Source organism: Aythya fuligula, chromosome 2 (genome assembly GCF_009819795.1).
Source record: "Aythya fuligula isolate bAytFul2 chromosome 2, bAytFul2.pri, whole genome shotgun sequence".
NCBI classification, from domain to species: domain Eukaryota; kingdom Metazoa; phylum Chordata; class Aves; order Anseriformes; family Anatidae; genus Aythya; species Aythya fuligula.
The window spans coordinates 19,912,101-19,933,289 of NC_045560.1; the positions used below are offsets into that span (position 1 = coordinate 19,912,101).

The following is a 21,189-nucleotide window of genomic DNA, read 5'->3' on the forward strand; positions in this document are numbered from 1 at the left end:
TATGGAATTTCAAATTGTAAGAGCCATGAAATTTGATATTAGGACTGGCTATTCAATTTTTTATGCTGTTTGCTCTGAAATGTAGTGATCATTTTTCTGCCTTGCTGTCTTTTGTTAAAAGCTTCATTTTTTCAGCCTCTAGCTGGAGGACAGTAAGACACTGTTTCTTGGGGCCAAATACAGTCAGAATATTTAATGTGGTCCCTAACCCTAACTTTTCTAGGCAGCCCTAGATACGAGTCTCTGTGAAAAGGTATCAAATGTGAGGCTGGTAACACAAAGCTGTGCAACATGGGTTTGGTTCTACAGTAGAGTGATACGTGGCCCTTCACTTGCTCCAGAAGTGAGGACTGTGAGGGTTGCCTTACCCCAACAAGCAGATAGGATATCCTTGCTAACATTTTTTTTGTGGACATCCCTCTCTTCTAAATCTCCTGCAAACCAATCCAAAGTCACCTCTCTAGGGGAATTTTCTCATAAGCATGAACTTGTATTTAGCGGGCATACAGGAACAACTGTCTCTTCTACTTCAAATAAGAAATACAGATGCACAAATTAAGTATGTCAAAAAGCAATCCCTTGAACAATAGAAGATGAAGAGAGGAAAATTATTTTCTAAAGCAAACGAATCACAGCCAGAGTGCCTATTCTTCATACAGCAGGGCAGATGCCAGAAGCCACAAAGAATTTTGTCCTTTGTGGAGAGCTGTCAAACCTTCCTTGCCTGCCTTGTTGCCTGAGTTCTGCAGTACCAAAACGGTGTTACCCACTACTTAGATTATTCCTAATCCAAAAGACTTTATAATATTTTAAAGATAAATGATCTTGTACAGAAAGTTCAAAACAAAACAGAAAACCCAGAGAAATCCCTCTCAGAGTTTCAGAGGAGGAAGTGCAACTGAACAAGAAGGTTGAAGCAAGAAGTCAGCCATGGGCAAGGTTTCCCTGCAATGGCATGGTTTCAAGGTAAGGAGTGGAAAGTAGTCCCTTGAGTCTTCAAACCTGGGGGTAAGCTGCCAGTTTAAACACTTGCTGGCTGAGGAGAGCTTAATATCTTGTCTCCTTTTTCTAGGTAAATTATTTCTTCTCATGTCTCCCATATGAAAGTTAATTGCTGCTTTGTGTTTCTCCTCTGTGTTTTTGTGCTGAATTCAGAAAACACACAGCAGTCTGCGTGTTTTTTGTAATTCTTGTAATATTGGTTTAATTCCATTTCGTTAATTTTCATTTTTTTTTTTTATTTTTATTTTTTCCAGTCTGCATTACAGCAACTGAAAACAAGTGTTTTTTTTTGTTGTTGTTGTTTTTTTTTCTTTCTTTTTTTTTTTTTTTTTGTTTTTTTCTTAACCTCCTTGTCCTCTACAGTTGACTTGAAATAGAAGAACTAGAAACAAAAATAAGGAGAGGACAGGTATAGCCTGATGTGACAGACAGTGATGGTAATTGGTGTTCTGAAAAGATTTGATAGAGCTGTCCCTCTTCTTAGCAGAAGGTAAATAGTTTTCATTTGTGTAGCTTGTGGATATTCTCTGTTTGAAAGATACCACAATTTGTACATTGTGGACAATTTAGAATAGATATTCTAGGGGAAGAGATAACCTGACAGAAATCTAGTTAAGTGTTGTAATTCTGTAACTGTGACAGCTAACATTACAGTTAGAAAATACACTCACAAAAAATCTCTTAGTCATATCTTAAATGTTGGGTAAATCAGAATGAGCAAGAACGAGGCACGAACATGTTAATTTCAGAACAGGCTTGAATTTATCTCAGACTTTGAATCTGACCTTTTTCAGAACAGGGAAAGCTGAATCTTCATCCCATTATCTTTCAGAACATATTTTTATTCCTTTTGTTGGTTTGAAAGTGTGGAAAAGCTGATGAAAGCCTAACAAGTAGTTGGGAAATTTTCTATGATTCATCAGTGGAAAAGCTAAGAAACTTTCCTAGGTAATTTTCTGAATTCTTGAAGGTTTTGCTATTATTGTTTCCAAATCTCAAAAGTGAAGGTGTTTTCTCATACAGTCAGAGATTGAGTTGTGATTTAATTTATTTATCAGGCTGTGAAGCAGAAGCTAGCAATGCAGTACATAGCAGAAGCACCATCATGTATATACTGATTTGTTCTGGACCTTCTTGTATAGGTCTTTATACAGGATTAATCCTAATAGCATTAGTGTGGTAAGACATATTGCTAAGTAGACTTAGACTAGTAACAAAGGCTTAAAACAAACAAACAAAATCCTTTGGACACTGCTATTAAGCAGCTGGCATGACATCAACCTCTTTAAGCAATTCTCAGCTTTTTCCTCAGACGTCACCTCAGACAAAGGGAAACTGAGCAACAGCTTACCAGGGGCTGTGAGCCCTGTGAGTTCAAGGCCGTTGCCATCCATTTACTCACCCTATTCAGACCCGTCTAATGAAATGTGGTATAGTCTTAATCTGATAGTTAAGAAGCAGATTTGATCATTTTAACATTTGTGTTCAACAAACCTTCTATTTCAGTCAAAATTGTGCAGCGTTACAATGCATCATAGATAGTTTTCATATAATATCTTAATTACTGATATTTTTAGTGATTCTGAAGACACAGTGTCAGTAAGCTTAAAACATATGTGAATGCTGAAGATGGGATTTAAATTTAATGCTAGTGTTTTTAATGGTTTGGAGGCAAGAATTTCCATAAATTAGAAGGATGCATATAAAACCGTGTCTTTCTGGTTGATAAACCATGTGGGTGGTTTCATAAATCAGCTACAGCTAAAATGACAGCCCATAGTGGAATACTTTGCTAATTTAATTTTGCTAAATGATTCTTTTTTTTAATCACAGTAATACATTGTGATAAATGGTTAATATGATCAGTTTAAAGGCTGATTTCAATTTCAGCTGTTTTTTCATTTTGTCATGAATACTATTTATTTACTTCCATGTTCAAGTGTAAATACTTTTCATTGATATAATCAGTTTTCACTGTCATTTGAAGCATACTAAAGCACCACTTGTTCAAGACAAAGAATATCTTTTCCACTTGAAATATGGAGCTACTGTTTCTAAAATAAGTAACGATCTTAGATAACATCAGTGCCCAAGTGATTTGCTCTGATTGTTGAAATACTTGTGAGTTTCTGAATACTAATTGTGGAACAAACCATTTGATTTGCAAATGATCAGAGATAAAAGCTGGTGTAGGATAGGGACAAAGTATACTCTCATATGCTTCAGAATAAAGACGAGGATAATTTGGGAGCCTAGCTTTACAGAAACACCTCTGCTGCTGTTGCCAGCAGGTTTTGAGGGCTGTGACTTGGACACCTGTTTCAGTGTTACATGGATTCACAAGGGGACTAGGCAAAAAAAGAAAAAAAAGCCACCTGAGCTGTCTCCTGCTCTGTGCTTCCTGTGTTAAAGGGGATGAGTACAGTTGATTGTCATGATTGTGCTACCAGGGTCATAGTACATAACCACAATAGAAAGCAGTGCTATGAAACTTTATGGGAATGGTTTTGGCATTCGACATTTGCCTAACATTGTTCTTGAATCATGTGTGTGGCAGTTGATATTTCAGGGGCAGGGATTCTGCTGTCTGCATGAGTTATCTACGGATATCTGAGGCTGCCTTTCCTTATACTGCGCACTCTTCATTGCTACAATTTTCCTTGGATATCAGCAAACCCTGACTGTGAGGTGGCTCATTGCCTTCTCCATCTGTCCATTGCTGCTTTCCAAATGGAGCTCATGGCCCTCCTTGTGGCCAGTCTGGCGTTTGTCTTTCTCTTCTATACCAAATGAGGAAGGATGAGGGAAGAGGTGAAATAAAGGGGAAGAAAACTTCACTTCTGCAAGTATCTGCCTCTTCCAAGGCATTCAGCACTTTCTTGTGCTGATAACATTTGCTTCATGCAAGTGCTGATTCCAGTTTATGCCCTCAGCAAAGCCCAGTCCTGTCTCCCCATGCACTGCTGGAGCTGTGACTGAGCCATTCAGCTCCCTGGCACCACCTGGCCATGGGGAGCCCCTGGTCTGAGAAGGGAGGAAGACAGGCAGCAGCCTCCTTCAGCATATACATGAGCTGAATGAAACACTGCTTCCTGTGGCCTGAGCTACAGCTTAGGTGGGCTTGGGAGGACTGTAGCTGCAGAAGAATTGGCTGGATTGTGTCACATCTGGGATTTTATTTTTCTGGTTTTCAGTGATGTTGGCTATTCCAGACAAATGACTGGTGGGAATGTATTTCACCTTAAATTTTTAAACGTGCAGTGTCATTAGTCCTCCATCTGTCAGATAAAAATTAACTATGAAACCACACACTTCATGGAAATAAGACTTGTAAATGGAAAACGAAACTTACAGTTTTGATTGAAAATATATATAATCTTTGCAAAGCAGAGAAATTTTCTAATGGAGCTGTAGAGACTGAACTAGTTTCCGAAAGAACATATTAGAGAGAAACATTTGCGTGGGCAAACTCCAGGTTAATACTGTATGTCCTCAGTCTTTTGACTCTTACTTACTGCTTACTCCCTCTGCAGATATTAAGCTGCGAATGTTATTGTGTCTAAAATGCTATGCCTGTTTTGTTTTACCTCTGAAATGTTAGAGGCACAAATGGATTAGCTGACAGACATGAGAAGCTGTGAGTGGTAACTGAATGCGTGAGTGCCTCACATAATTGTAAGCTGAATCTTTTGGTTTGAGGCTGAAGGTTCTGGAAATAAATTAGTAAGAATCAGTTTCATTAAAATGTTTCTGCCTCATGTTGTCTTTTGGGATAGCCTGTCTACTGTTGTTATTTCCTTCTTTTGTTGGTCTTTCCTATAAGATAGCTTTTGGTTTGGCAGTAAGGTTACAGGATAAATCTATGAAAATGAATAAATCATAGTTCTGTAAATGAAATCTAAGTATGATGACTAGGGTCTTACTATTAAAGATGTCTAAAATGCCAGAGAAAATAGTAGGAATGTGTTAAAGTGGTGTAAAATTTCAAATCAAAAAAGAGATGACTAATAGATTGCAGTCCTGAACCATTGCAATCTTTGGTAGTAGATATGATTTTTCTTTTATACACAACAGTGTATCAACACATTTACCATTAAAGTGTTTGACCTTCTGTACCTGGATTGTCGGTATAACCTGTCTTGATCCCTCAGGTTTCTGCACTAATGGATTTAAGACACCATGCTACTCCATCTGTACTCATTTATGGAACTTTTGAATTTATATATACCACTTATATTTTAAGGCATTCTACTTCAGTCTTCATTCATCACATGACTATACCAAGAAAGGGCAGTTAAACATACTTTTGTTCACTTTATTGAAAACAAATTTTGTCCTGTTGGTCTCAATAGACAGCGGCCGGGATGATGGGTGGTATTTAGACTTATTACAGGAACTCATTCCTGTTGTGTTTGCAAGGCATGACTGACACAATATTTTTAGACTAAATACTTCTATCACAAACTCAGTAAACTCTGAAATAGTTCTGTACAGTCTAGGAAACAGTACTGGGATGCATTTGACTTTCTATCATGTGTAAATATTTACCCTTTGGCTTTGTGCTTCTTGTTTTAGACATTACCCAAAGCAGTCCTTCACTACAGTGGCTGATACACCAGAAAATCTTCGCCTGAAGCAACAGAGTGAATTGCAGAGTCAGGTAAATCAAGTAATTCTCGTGTTTCATTATTAGATTACCAGCCCCACCTCTCTGTAGTTTTTGGAAGTAGTATTAATTTCTTCATACTGATATGTAGTAGCACTCTAACAGGAAGTAATATTTGTAGGTCAAAATAACACTATAAAACTTAGGGTTTTATGTCCAATCTCACTTAGGCTAGTTATCATGCAATTGTAACTCCATTGATGTCACTGAAATCTCTCATTTTCAATAGTATTTGAAGTATCTCTTTAAGTACTTTTTAATGTTTGAAATTTAATAGCTGAACCCAGAGAGTTCATTTGCCTTAGACGAACTGTCACTTTTAGCTTACATCAAACTTCAAAGCTGTGTGATTAGCAAACAATTAATTTGTCATTAGCAAACATCTAGAAGCCTGACTGAGTGATCCATTTATGGATCTATTATGTCCTGGTGAACTCAGATATGAAGCGTTCTGTAAGCCAGATGTGATAAAAAATTTATAAATAGAAACTTACCTAAATTAATAAAATATTGAAATTAAATGGTAAAAAGTGGAGAAAAAAAAAAAAAAGCAATGAAGACTTGTTACCCAAACATCACATTTGCTTATGACTGTAACCCAGTAGTCCACAATATACATTTTTAATTGATATTAATTCCTTAGTATTTGATCTTTTCCCCCTAAAATATCTCTTTTCTAGTGTTTCACTTTTGACACTGGAAATTGGCCTGGCTATGGCCAAATTACAATTGGTAATACTTGATTCCATTTTATTTGGTGAAAGTTAATTGTTTCTACTGTGGCTTTACTCTGGATTTAGTTGCAATCTCTCATTATAAATTGATAATTACTATTGTCTATTAATGCAATAAAGCCTGGGGCGTAAAACATACAGGAGGCATTAAGAGCTTTCTTGTTTGAGAACTTTGTAGATTAATGGGCCACGTTGAAGGACTGCTAAAGAGAAATATCAGCACAGATATTTAGCACAATATAAATTTTAAAAAAATCTTTACCTTTTGCCATTGTGGTTGTTGATCTTAAGGTTAAGCAAAATTTGTTCGTGGTGAAATTCTACCATCAAGAAGAAGGAGAGTTTTTTGGATTTCTGTGGATTATAGAGTGGAGTTTACTTCACTGTTTTGTAGTTCGGTGGTTCCATGTACCATAGTTTACATTGTGTTAACAGGAATGTGTAAGCTATATTTTGTAAAAGTCTGTTTAAAATAATATAAACTTTAAGTCTACTCTTTTCCTAGTGGTTTGATGAAAAATGATTGGATTCAGGAGAATAGGAACACTTTACTGCTCCTTCTGTCAGTTATTCAGTGGATTGTCTTGTGTGTCTGAGCACAAGTGTGCATACATATGCAGATGGATATATACAAATCTCAGGCAAAAACTTAAAGTAATTGGATGTATGCTTTGCCCTTGTCTATCTCTGTGCTTATATCCAGAATACCATGTACACCATAGGTGAGTTTGCCTGATGGGGCTTTATAAGGATTCAGCTACAGGAGCTATGCTCTAATTTGAGGACAGATCTTCAGTGATATGTGGAGAGGAAGAGAAGCTGTCTGACTTCCTCTCAGCTGTTTCAGCTGCCTCTGGAGCCCTTGGTGAACAAAGCTGAGATGATTTCACACCTTTTGTGAAGGCTTACAGTTTTGTACGCTGACTCCCACATGAACCAGGAGTCTTAATCTATAAGGTCCTCAGGAAAGTGGCTCTATATAGTGTATATTAATATACTGGCAAAAGTATATTAATAGGACTGTTTTCTATAAACATTTATGCTTTAACTGGAGAGCTTGTTTGGATTTGGTTAGAAAAGTATGAATAGGGGAATCCTGTTTGGATGTTTAGAGAGAAGACAATGCTCCTGTATGAAGTCCAGACAGATTAGAATCTCATTTAATAAGCATACATTTTCTTAAATCAGTCTACTTTATCCACAGTTATTGTGGTAATCCTTCTGAAGGACTAGGGGCTGTTGAGAATTTTCAGGGAATTATAGAGTTCAACTCATAGGTACCAGTTTGAATTAAAACTTAGGTAGTAAGGGCTGTGTCGTATCCCAATACATAATGGGCTTAGTACATCTACGTATCTCACACTTTCCAAACGCACTTGTATCTATTTTATCTTGGCTAAATGTTGCATAAGACAAGGAGAGTTGTCTGCTTCTGGAGCCCACAGGAGAAACTGCTTTTCCTACCCTATTTGAAACATGGTGACATGGTGCTTTGTGGAAGGAAACTTGTATTGGTGTTGTTCTCTGTTGATAAGTTGTTGTTGACTAGGTCTGTTGTTGTTCTAGGTCTGGATAAACAGTACCTTCATCAACGAGAAACTTGGAATTTGTTTATGCATAAACTTGCTGAAACTGTTCCCATTGCACTGGCATAAAATGTTCGATAAGGATCTACTCAAAACTTGGAGATGGGGAAAAAAACCTTAATTTCTGAAAGGTGCCTCTTTAGGTAGTGAAAAGATTAGCAAATATAGTACTAAATTACAGTGGAATCTACTATGATCTACTTGGAAGAAAGTCCATGACATTTCATGACATCTGCATCCTTGGTATTGCTTCATGTTGTTTTAATGCTGAAATTAAGATCCAAGGACTTTCTATATTCTAGTTTAAATCTTGCCACAAAATTGTAACTTCTGATTAATTTTTTAAAATACTTTGAAGAGTTGAAGAGTATAAGGACAGAGAAATTGCCATCCTGAATCAGCCCTATTGGCTGTTTTGTCCATTGTCCTACCTTAAGCTTTACAGAGAAAGTAGCAAGACTCCCAGCTGAAACAGATGTTTGAGACATAATTTTACATTGTTCAGGTCTCCTTCTATTACAGTGCTATGCAGTAGAAAAAAAGTGTGTACATGATTCAAGAAAAGTGTTTCCTATGAAACCAAAGCTGGCTGGATAGAATCACATTATTACTACCTTCCAATATTCATCAGAGCTGCTTGAATCTCCTGCCAATGCAGTGACAATTCGGGACTGAACAAATTCTGTGTTAGGTAACATAAAAATTACGTTAACTTCTGAGTAAAAAGAAATACTTTCCTACAGTAATAGCTGCTTTCTAGTTTCTAAGTAAACATTTTTAAGGCTTTTAATTTTTGAAGAGGCACAACCGTGGACTCCAAACATCTTTTAAAAATCCATAGCTTTAGAGGTATTGTTTATCCTAAATAGCTAAGCAGGAGGAATTGGTAAAGAAAACACCATTAAATCTTGTATGACCTAAAAGATGCATGTTTTTGTAAATTTGTTGTTTTGATTTTCGTTTAAGCAGCAATTGACAGCGTTTTAAATTGCAGTCCTGGGTCCTCTATCAAGAATCCATTAAGGTCAGCATCAGTTGCCAACCTGTCATGCTGACATAACATGACAAGAGAAAAACAAACAAAACCAAAGCATTGTTTTCTGGAGGAGTCGATAGAAAATGGATTGCTCTTTAGAACACTTGAAAAATTATGTTGTTAAGAAGTCAAAAGGCTACATTTAAAAGCTTTACAGGGAATGTTTTCCTTCTATACAGTATAATTTCAGAGTATTTTTCCTCTAGCTTGTTGCTTCCATGGGATTTCATTCAACTCTGTAGTTTGAAGGAGAGACAAATGCATTTTAGGAGAGGCTGGAAGTGCTTTACCATCCTGAAAAACTACCCCATTCAGTGTGCCTTCTCTCTGAATAAAAATTAGTTTTAAGATCTTCTAAATAAAGAGCATATACAGGGATACAGTGTCTCAACCAACATTTATGCCTCTCTGAAGAAAAATCCCTACCTTTAGGGGTAGGGGGTTAGTTAGCGTGCAGTCTTATTCCACAGCATACAATGGATCCTTTTCTTGTGCACTTGCCTCTCCTGGATGAGCTCAAGTACAGAAGTTTCCAATCAGCCATTTCCTCTCTGCTATGTTTACTTAAGAATTGCCTTCATGTACCTTCTTTGGCTCGCCTTAGCTACTGATCTCTCTAACTTTATAACAGTATAAATTGCTCCCCAGTCTTTAGTTCTTGTCTGTGGCAATGCTGTGTAGATCAAAAGCAGTGATTCCAGTTCAACTTGCAGAAACAGAGATGTTCTGCAGTGGTTCTTGGCAGGGAGGGTATTGAAGTGTCGGATCAAAGGGAGGGCTAAGGTTTAAGGTGGATTCTCATACTCTAGCGCTTCCTGAGAAAACCTACTTTGTAAGTCTTGAGAAATGTGACAGAAAATCACAGGTACCATCCTACTGCCTTCCTGTCTTAATCTCTGCTGACACAGCCTGAGATTGCAGTCCTTGGAAGCTCCCAGCATATTTTTTCCATCTGAGAGAAAATTCTTATACTTCTTTCATGATGAATCTTGGGATTGGTCACGTTCCTGAGCAACCTGTAGTTTACTGCTTTGAGCAGGGGGAACAACTGAATGGTTCCCAGCAGTCCCATCTAATCTCAGCTATTCTCTGAGATTCCTCTCTGTCCTGTTCTTCCTTGTTTCTTCATTTCTGTGTTCTCCTTTCTTGCCCTTTTCTCTTTGCCTCTCCATTCCAAAAATATGTGCTAGAAAACTTCCAAGTAGATTCTTTTTATTAACTCTTTTCCATGATATTTTAAATACTTTTTCAATTTATGTACTTTTATGAAGTCTTTGGAATGAACTGCTACAGGGAATGCTATAGGGGAACAAAATGCTGTATAGATTACTAAAGCAGACATTTATTGGATTTCCTGGGGTACTCTGAGTTAGCTAATTGGGGAAGTTGTGGAGAAAACAGCTCTTGGAGCTTGACAGAGATGGGATTTTTCCAGAAAGCCATCAAGTACAGGTTATTTATCTGCTTCTCTCTTCACTTGTCCAAGGGTCTGAACCCAACCTGCTCTATGTGTATGAAGAGAATAAAAGGAGTACAGTCCTTCTCAGTTCTCTTCTCTCACTGTTGGGTGTGAGTGGCAAGTCCTGGACAAGTTGATGGGGTTTGTGCATGACAATAATCCCAGAGTGCCTGCAGGAGTTTCTGCCACACTCCCTTGTGAGCCCCTGCACAGCAGCATTTTGTAAATTGTGCTCACCCACCAAATGTGATTTTCTCAACTTGTGGTTTGTTCATCTTCTCCTCTGAAGACTGTTTAAGTGACTTGTGTTATCTGCATGAGTCAAAGACATAAAGATTATTCTTGATGTGAATAATACATAGCTCGACAAGAGTGCAGCAGGCAGAATGGATTTTTGTCTTCTGGAAAAATGGTTGTTGCCTTTTCTGATTGTTATTTTGCTGAATGGGTGAGGGATTTTGGCTACATCCCGTCTGTACTGGACTGGCTTCTGGGCTTCTGTTACAGAAGAGACAGGCAAGCGCTACTGCATATCTACCCTTTTTTTTTTTTTTTTTTTTTTTGCCTTTTTTTTTTTTTTTCCCACTTGCAGTTACTAGACAAGCTATAAGATTCAGGATGTGAAAGTAGTGCTTCCCCTTCTCTCCTGTCCATTGCTCCTCACTGTCACAGGGGCTGGACCAGCAAGTAAAGAAAAAAGAGTTGTAACGCTGTGGTCAGGAGACACCAGAAGCAAAGCCACAAAGTGGTGTGAAGTACTACATGTATAATAGCTGATAAACAGATTCGGAGGCTGAGAGGGATTTTCTGTGCAGAATACATTAACTTGGTTTTATGTTAGTGGCACACTGGTCTTGTATTGAAATTCTTTTAATTTCACAGGTGGAATTACAAGTCTTCTGTTGAGATAAAAGATAAAATTATGGACTTCTTTTTGAAGTAGAAAAGAAATAGAAAGGCTTGCTTAAACTTTGTATGATCGTGGAATCATAGAATGGTTTGGGTTGGAAGGGACCTTAAAGATCACCCAGTTCCAACCCCCTGCCATGGGCAGGGACACCTCCCACCTGACCAGGTTGCCCAAAGCCCCATCCAGCCTGGCCTTGAACACCTCCAGGGATCCGCAGCTTCTCTGGGCAGCGTGTGCCAGGGCCTCACCACTCTCATAGTGAAGAATATCTTCCTCATATCCAACCTAAACCTACTCTCTTTTAGTTCAAAGACATTCCTCCCATCTTATCCCTACACTCCCTGACCAAGAGTCCCTCCTCAGCTGTTCTGTAGGCCCCCTTTAGGTACTGGAAGGCTGCTATAAGGTCTCCTCAGAGCCTTCTCTTCTCCAGGCTGAACAATACCAAGTCCCTTAGCTAGTGTTCATAGGAGAGGTGCTCCAGCCCTCTGATCATCTTTGTGACTTCCTCTGGACTCAATCCAGCAGGTCCATGTCCTTCTTGTGCTGGGGGACCCAGAGCTGAACACAGTACTCCAGGTGGGGTCTCACTAGATTAGATTAAGTTGTCTTAAGACTTAAATATGTTGATTCCTGGTCTTGGTACTATATATATATATATATGTGTATATATATATATATATATTTTTTTTTTTTTTTTTTCCCCTGGTATCATCCAATTGCAATTTCCTAGTCAGTGTAAAAGAAGTTGCTTATATAGTAGTATTTTTTTCTTTTTTTTTTTTTTTTCCTTGTGTTTTAAATATATATATATATATATATATTTCTTACAATGTTGAGGGCTGACTATTCTTTCATCTATTTTCTTTTTGGGTCAGATAATGCCTTGAAGATCAGTAGGATAAGCTATGTGAATAAAAGCAGTAAATTTCTTTTTTTCTGAACCTATCTTCTTTTGTATATCTGTATTATATCTGATGGCACAACTACAGGCTTCAGTGCATGTGCAAAACAAGTGCTTTAGACCATTTGTTTTGTAGCATTTCTTTATTTCTCTGCAAAAATTCTGCAAAGATAATCATGGGAAAAACACATGGGGAAGCAAATATGAATATGAATATGAATGCTTGCAAAACATTCAGACGAAACTTTAGACAGACACACATGTGAGCATATATGGAAAATGTCCACCTACCTAACCTAAGCTTTTTGCTAATGATTTGATGATACGAAAGCCAGCAATTTTTTTATTAGTGCTTGACCTGTTGCAGCTATCCATAATGATTTGAAAACATGAATTTGGTAGGAGGAAATCAGAACTCTATTTAAGAGCAAAAAAATCTGCAGAGACTCAGAAGCAAGCAGTGCAAAGAGTTCCTGCTGCCCACAAAATTAGGAAGTCTGTAAAATACTTGGTAATAGGAGAAAAATCACTTTTCCCTTTGCCAAGACTCAGAAGTAGGATGCAAAAAATATGAATATGATGAGATGTATTTTTCTAGCATATGCTGATGTAAAAAGTTATACATTGTCTCTTTCACATCTTTTTTCGATGTACTGTACGTATAGTATAACTGTAAAAAGTGAAGGGATAATGCATTTAAGAGAAATACAGATAATTTTTGTGCTAGGATGAGGGCAAGAGTGGTCATGATTGTTAAATAGAGTACTTATTGAGCAAAAGCATTTTTATAGACTTTCTCATGACATTGAATCAATGTAGAGCAAGTAGGACATCCTTAATAGAAAATCTTAGGATCAATAAAATCGAAAGTGACCTCTAGTTATACAATAGAATTATTAGAAAAGGGACAAAAGGGAGCCACAGAATTCATAGCTCTTATTTCTAAGTTTAGTTGTAAAATTTTTAACTGAATCAGCACTAGTAGTGAAATTTTTGTGACTTTTTAGGGGGACAATGAATATAAATATTAATTTAACTATTAAAATGTTATCAGAATTGCTATGATAAAAAAAAAGCACTTAATCTCTTACATTCTAATCTTAAAAAAAAAATCTTTTTTTTTTTTTTTTCTTTTTTTTTTTTCCTGGGTGGGGAGGGAATGGGTAAATTCACTGAGCTTTGACCATACTGACATGTATGTTCTTTTCCTTATGTGTTGACAAATTTTCCTACTGGTTCTCTTGAACTTATTTTTTGCTTTTGATTTTTGGAACTAGATCTTTTGCTAATGGTTTCTCTGTTCAATTCTGTTGCAGGAAATGGGATGCTGTGATTCTTGTTATTTATGTTTTTGTTGCATTACTGCATGAAATTTAAACCGAAATGAAGGAAACATACTTACAGTTACAGGGAATTTAATATTAAGAACAGAATAATCTTCCTAAATGAGGCATCCATGGACTGCAAATCAGATGCTGAGGACATATCTGTATACCTAAAAGAGGGACAGGAAGAAATTCCTTGTCCCAAAGACAGCAGTGTGTACTGTTTTTTGTCCATATTGTGTGTGGCTTCTTTCCCTTAGAGTTTTCTGGTTATGTTCAAAACACGTAGCACTTGGTACTGGGCCCATGGAATACTCCTCTCTATATAATGGATATATATCTCCTCTCTATATAATGGGTATATATCTTTTTCCAGTTCACGTTTAGTGCCAGGGCTATATACTAGCTCAGCAGTGGTATTTGAAGCATGAACCATAGAATGGTTTGGGTTGGAAGGGACCTTAAAGACCATCCAGTACCAACCCCCCTGCCATAGGCAGGGACACCTCCTGCTACACCAGGTTGCCCAAAACCTGGTCCAGCCTGGCCTTGAACACTTCCAGGGATGGGGCATCCACAGCTTCTTTGGGCAACCTGTTAGTGCATCACCACCCTCAGAGTGAAGAATTTCCTCCTAACCTCTAATATAAATGTCGCCTCTTTTAGTTTAAAACCATTCTCCCTTGTCCTGTCATTATCTGATTGAGCAAAAAGTCACTCTTCATCTCTTTTATAAACCCCCTTTAAGTACTGAAAAGTTATAATGAAATGAAACTGAGCATCTGTGAAACATCGTGGCACATGGGATGCTTGGGGGGTCAGCATTCTCTTTGCTGTGTGGAAGGGCTCTGCAGGTTGAAGAGAGCAAGACTGGTGCAGACCTGTCCATGCTGTCTCTCAGAAGTGGCCCCTCAACTGAAGAGTACGCTGGTCTCACCTTGGGAATGGCAGTACTGCAGAGCTAGGGAACAAACAGCCCTGTGGGAAAACAAGGTACTAGTACTGAGTTTGCTCCCTTGCCCTCTCTTATTTAGCAGTAGCTGTAGCGAGAAACTGTTGAAGGCAGAAAATGAGGCCACATCACTTTTTTTTTTTTTTTTTTTCCCTTTCTGGGCTTTACATCTGTGTCTTTCAGGTGCTGCCATGTTTAATCAGAGGGGGTCCATGTAGTCTCACTTCTTTTTGCTGACACTGCCATTTTTTCCTGAAACACTTCATGCGTATTTTGACTAGAAAGAGGAAACTTGACTAAATGGGTGACTGGTGTGATCCAGTGGTGGGTATTGGTAATGTCAGCATTAAAAAGAATGACTGTCTGCCTTTACTTATTCACCCCAGGATGGAGAAAGGAATTTTCAGGAGGGTTTTTTTAGTCAATGCACTAAATTAGAAGAATTTGTTTTATTTTCTCAATGTTGCCACTGTCACCCTCCAGGATGTTCTTGGTCTTTGCCCTATGCTTGCATTTGTGTAATGGAGGGGATAAATTATGTCTTTTTTTTCCACAGCACACTGCAGTGGCTGACATATTTAATAATTTGTAAGTGGCATATGAGTATTTTGGTTAATATCCTCTCATCCAAAGTAAAAGCTCAACATTTTCTTTTCCAGTGTGAGATGATAACAATGAATTTTTCGTACATCAAAGCACTGGATTAACCCATTTGGCATTTTCACATTGTGACAATTAATGGCTTCCATTTAGCTCCTCATTTTAGACTCTCATCTTTTCAGAAGTACTGACCTGTTTCTTACCAAAGAACGAAGCTAGTCATCCGTCTTGTTATAATGAAACCAATTTTTTTGTTCATCCCTAGTAATTTCTTCTCAAAGTTCAGAGAATCTGGACTGAAAATTTCTAGAGGCAAGGTTAATTTTGCCCTTCATTTTTTCTTGTCCTTATTTTCATGTCCTTACATTAATGTGTTGAAAGAATATGATTAATGACTATATTTCACTTAACTGTATTGGTTCTTTGAAAATGTTTTGAAGTTGGTTCTTAACCCCTTGTGAAGTTTTCCTCCCCAAGGAAGAGCCTCTTTTACTCTTCAGATATATATATATATATATATATATATATATATATATATATATATATATATATATTTCTGATGCTATAAACTCAACCTGCCAGTTTTGCTAGTTCGAGGCACTCTTAAACGTGCTCATTGCTGTGTTGATTTGCAGATGCTCATGGTTCTCTTTCATGTGAGAAATCAAACTGATAGAGTTCACGTATATGAGTTTATCTGTAGATTAAGAGGTCAAATTCTACTTTAACATACCTCTGGAAATGGCCTCAAATCTGCGTTTGTCCCGTAGTTGAATATATACATATATTTTTTTCTGGCATGCAACAAACATTGCATATTTTCTATTGTGGTGGGATATGTAGAATTATAGAACAGAATTTCTGTGAGCATGATTATATCTTTTTATTTGATGCAGTTATTTCTTTTTTTCCCCACAGAGTGCATGCACTCTTTAGATCTATATTAGAAAAAAAGGAAAATATTGATTTACCCATAGACTTCTCCCATGTGATTAACTGTGATGTATGTCTGTTTCTGAAGAGCCTTAATAACTATGCATTTTGTTTAGCAGTTACTTGTCTCTGCTAAAGAATTTTAGATTGTTAAAGATTTCTAAATAATACTTGAGGGTTGCTGTTTTTTTTTTTTTTTTAACCCAACACCCTTTCCCCCAAGTATAAGAAATAAAAGTCTATGCAGATGTGTATAGTTACTTTGTGAAAATCTGCTGTTCCCATTGGGTGCATTGGCACCCTTTAAATCCATTATTAATTCTGTTTTTAGTCAACATTTGGAGAAATCCAAGCCCAGTGAGTGTGTCACACACTTTTAATTGGAAGTGTTAAAAAATAAAAGCTTTAAACAAATGAAAAGGCAAAAATAAAACTTTTGCCTTAGTGGAAATTCATAAAATGAACAAACAAAATTTCTTTTTTTCCACATTCCCCATCAAAATGTAGCAGGTTGGTCTGGGTTTTGCGTAGCCACAGAAAGGCTTTGTTTGCTCCATTAAGAGATGCTTTTTGCACTTTGAAGCTTTGTGGATCTTTGTCTGCTTGTCTCTCTTTGACCTTGTTTTCAGTTCTTGATTATTTCTGACTGTGTTGTTTGAGCTGCCTGATAACAGTGCAGGGAACACTCAGCACAGCACTGTGTGACTGTGAGAAGGAGAAGGGAGAAACCAGCCTTGGCTTGCGTGGCTGTACAAGGCCGAAACAACGCATGGATCAGAAATTGCATGGTATTAGGCCTTAAAGAGTATTTGGAAGAAGAAAGGCAAAAGGGTTCCTGGGCAGTCCTACCCCTTGACCCCAATAAAAGGCCATGAGTATTCGTCAGCATTTTAGTTGGTCATTTTCCTGATGCTTAGGTTACTTATTGATGGGGCTGTTTTAGATCCAAGAAATATATTGTCCTTCTGATTTATTCTCAGATGGAGCAGGGACCATTCAGAGTTCAATGATTTCTTGTAACTGCTGCCTTGCAGGATGGATTGAGGTCTGTTCGGGGTGATAGTTTGTCAGGTAGTGCTATGCTTGCAGAAGATTATGTTGATTGGCTTTCAAGTGAAAGGGTCATGAAAGAAAAGAGAAAGGAAAAAGACTAGGATTAGTCTAATGTTTAACCTTGTCCAAACCAAAGTGACTGGAAGAAAATGCAAAATGCTCTCATTGCACAAAATGTTAGAGCTTTGAAGATATTTCGTGGAAACCCTATTTTTGGCCAGAAAAAAAATAAATGATAGAATCTGCCTGGAGCACAGTTTTATTATTTTTCCAGTAGCTTAGTAATCTGTAAATTTTGAAGGGCAAAACACATAAGCTGTTTTAATTAAGAAAAAAAATATACTGTAGCCTGCTTCCTCTTCTGTTTCTTTGGCACTGAATGCCCAAATCAGAAACCCAAATTAAAAATACTAATTTGATATCAAGGACTAAAATGTACATATTTTGTATTTATATAAACTTACAGTTCAGTTCAATTTTATATTTAATCCTTTATGTACAAATATATCTGTATTTAATATACACATGGTAAATCTCTTAAGAATCCAAAATAGTCAAATTCCACTTGAATGAAAGTAATTTTACCGGGTGAAATTAAGCATCCCCATCTTGTTTGTTTACTTATTTATTTATTTTAAGGAAGTCTAGGTAAATTTCTCTAAAGGTTTGAAAGAAAAGATTAATCTGTGGATGAAGCTAGCACTTCTGTATCAAGAACAGTGCTCATTTTTTGCAATGTATGATGACTTTTTAATAGTGTAATATAATTCTCAGTAAATGATTTGTTTATATAAGCTTAAATGTGATAGCAAGGTCAGGAGAATGATAGAAGTTGATCAGTCCTGCCAAGAAGGGAGTAATACAGATAAGTTTATTGAGCATGGGATGCTCCAGTGCCTGTGTGATAAGGCAGGAATGTGAACAGCCATTGCAGAGGCAGGTCGAGCACATGGCACAGCACAGTTTGAGATAAACTTGAAGTGGGATACGTGGCTTGTGTCAATTGAAGTAAATTGTTTTGATTCATGTATAAGAAGGGAATCAAAAAATCAAGTAATGGTGAATTTGACTCGACTTGTGGCTTTCTGCTGTGTTTTTGTGTTGTATGCCCTTACACTGTTGGGATGAGCACATTAATACTGTACCTTGTGAACACTGGAGTCTTTGCTACTAGCCTGAACCTGTGGTCACTCCTGATGCAATAAAATAAGCACTCCTGATCCTGCTGCTGCCATCTCCAAGATGACAGCACCTACTGCAACAGAAACTGCTCATCCTTTCCCATCCTTTCAAATTTAACTCACTTCATCAGTTAAATTCCCTCCTTTTCCAGTGCCTCATCCCGTCTAGCAGTCCTTAAGGCCATCTATCTCTTTTAACATTTTTTTCTACTTTGCATTAGTTCTGCTTTGTATTCCAGGCTGCCAGGCTCTTAAATACTGTTATGTGCTACCATAATGCAAGAGTTTGGGATCCTCTCAATAATACATGGATTGTGGGCCCAGGAATTGGAATATTTTGAAATGAGTGATACCAATCAAAAATGAAGCTGTCACCCTGGCAGGCTGTCAGAAGGGTGCGGCACCAGGGACAGCAGTTGCTGACTGGAGAAGTGGAGGGGATGTGGAGAGCAGGCAAAAAGGGAGGACCAGTGGTAAAACACTGTGCTCAAGGCAAAGCCTCAGTTCAGATGGAGTCAGACTTTAGAGGAGCTTTCAGCACATGGAGAGTTGTGCTGTGCAGAACACCTGGCTGTCATCCATCTGGAGTTCAGCTTTGAGTGAGTTATAGTTACAACTACGCATTTATTGATGATGGGTTAAGTTAGTAGATGAAAATTTTAAAATTCCCTCTGTTTTTGTAAATGCTGTCTTTTTTTTGGCATGTTAATATGACCTGGATGAATCAAGATGTCTAAAATAGGTTAGTGCCCCTAAAAATGTCTGTCCATTAACTATGAATAAGTGTCAAATGAATCTCTTGGCTAAAGCCTTCTGAAGTAGGGTGGAATTCAGGAATCTCTTATTACATAGAAGGCAATATATGAGCACTAAATGACACAATAATCAATCAAAATTTGGCTTTGCCAAGGGACTGTAGTCAAGAAAAAAGAATAGAAGAGAGAGAGGGTGCATCAGAAGTCTAGTGAAAAGTCCATCTGCTCTCCTGAACCAATAAGTAGTGGAGAGTTACGCTTGTCGTCTTACCTTATAGCACCCTGTAGGACATCCTTGTAACCCAAAGCACGGTGAGGGGGTCAAACAAAACTTTTTCATTTTATGTTCTACCTCTGCTCCTTCCTTCTGCTTAAAAAGGATGGGAAGACACTTCCTGGTGACCACAGGTATTGAAGGTACTTATTTTAAATAGCACAGGATGTGCAGACATAAACAATCTGGTCTCTCCCTCTTTTGGAGGAAAGGTTCCCACCTGCTTCTAGTGAGTTGAGGAATTGATGTTTATAAATGTTCTTAATAGGCTTCTCTATTTAATTTTTCTTTAGACTGTTTAATGGCAAGTGATTTGACATAGGCATCAGTTCGTGGAGCATTTAAGTGTTTCTAATTTGTTACTTCTGTCTATTTTTAAGAAAATTGTGTTTTACTAGTTAAGAAGTCCCCAACATACATAAACTCTTAATTAATTTTGTTACTGAGCTCTCTGGAGCCATTTGAGCTTTATATCTCCTTGACGAACAAAGTTCCTCTAGATCAGAAATACAACGATTAGAGGACTATGACTTTTGTTTTGGCAATAGTGAACAATTCTAAAGATTAACATTTGCATTTTATTACTCTTCTGAGAAACCAAGTTGTTTAGTTTTCTGATTATGACTCTCATCGAATTTTTGTCTGCTCTTGTAAGCTTTAAGCAATTTAAGATCTACTGCAGCAATGTTACAGAGACCAACACTGCCAAAACTCACTGCTGATTTTAAGTGTGACTAGCCACATGAAGATGTAGGCTAAGATAATATGAGAGATTAGGTATATTTTCAGATATAATGAAAAAGAGATTTGTCCAATGAGTTATTATCTATAAATCTCGGATCTGATTCAGTTAAAATGGAGAAGTTTTTTTTTTGTTGTTGTTGTTTGTTTGTTTGTTTGTTTTTTGGCTAGAATGAAGAGTTTCAGTAACAGGCAGATTTGTTTCTAACAAATGCTGATGGAAGGCCATATTTATTTAAAAACAATGTAGTTTTAATTTTTCATTAATTTTCCTCTGCTTCAAAATTTTGTGTGCATCACTGATTATGAGAATTAAAACTTGGAGTTTTACTGAAAGCAGAGGAAAACACTACTTTGCTGAAACTTGCTGATGGTGTTAAGTCCCAGAAGGAACTTCCTCTACTTGATGCAGTCACATCTCTAGATGCTTGGGAACTGGCAGCAGTATAGATGCTGTTATAGCATGGGTCTTCATCTAAGTGGATTTATTCAGCTAAGTAGTTTGTATTTCAAAGGCAATTAAATAGCAGTACTTAAGTATCTTGGATATGTCTCCATAATACTGTATTAAACAATGAAGAAATTTGGTCTGTAAATAAATTGTGTGCAGAAACCTTCACTTGAAATCATAGTTAAGTGACCAAAATCATAATATAAGATAGGAATTTTCTCATATTAATGGATATTTATTTGTTTTACATGAGAATTTGTTTTCACTTGTATGCTGATTACATGTCTCTCAGAAATACAGAACCAAAGAAAGTGAAGTAAGTACTTTGTTGTGCCAGTTGGCTATTAAATGATAAATACTAGTTCTGTAAGGAAAAAAACAAACCAAAAATTATTTGTAGATTTACACTGGAATAATACTTTTAGGGAAAAAAAGTTACCAAATATAATCCCAGGGTTAAACTGGACATTTATCAATGATGTTGCTTTACAAATAAATAGACCATTTCCTTTCTGTAATATTCCGGATGACAGCAGTAAGTTATTCATCTGCAAACTCTGTTTCTTTTCTGAATAGATGTCTAAGGTTCATTGTGTTTTCCAGGCTGATTCATGTTCTCTATGTAAA

At 37.1% G+C, this 21,189-nt stretch overlaps 1 protein-coding gene across 3 annotated transcripts in view; it reads left to right on the forward strand.

Moving 5' to 3' along the window:
- The window catches only part of NEBL (nebulette), a 252,215-nt gene that overhangs the window by 68,591 nt on the left and 162,435 nt on the right, over window positions 1-21,189 (forward strand). For 2 of the 3 annotated variants that reach the window (XM_032183080.1, XM_032183078.1), the window contains exon 3: window positions 5,578-5,662. In XM_032183080.1, coding sequence (XP_032038971.1) covers window positions 5,578-5,662 — 85 coding nt within the window. Of the gene's footprint in view, window positions 1-5,577; window positions 5,663-21,189 lie in introns of those variants that run through there. The other variant, XM_032183076.1, reaches the window with a different exon arrangement.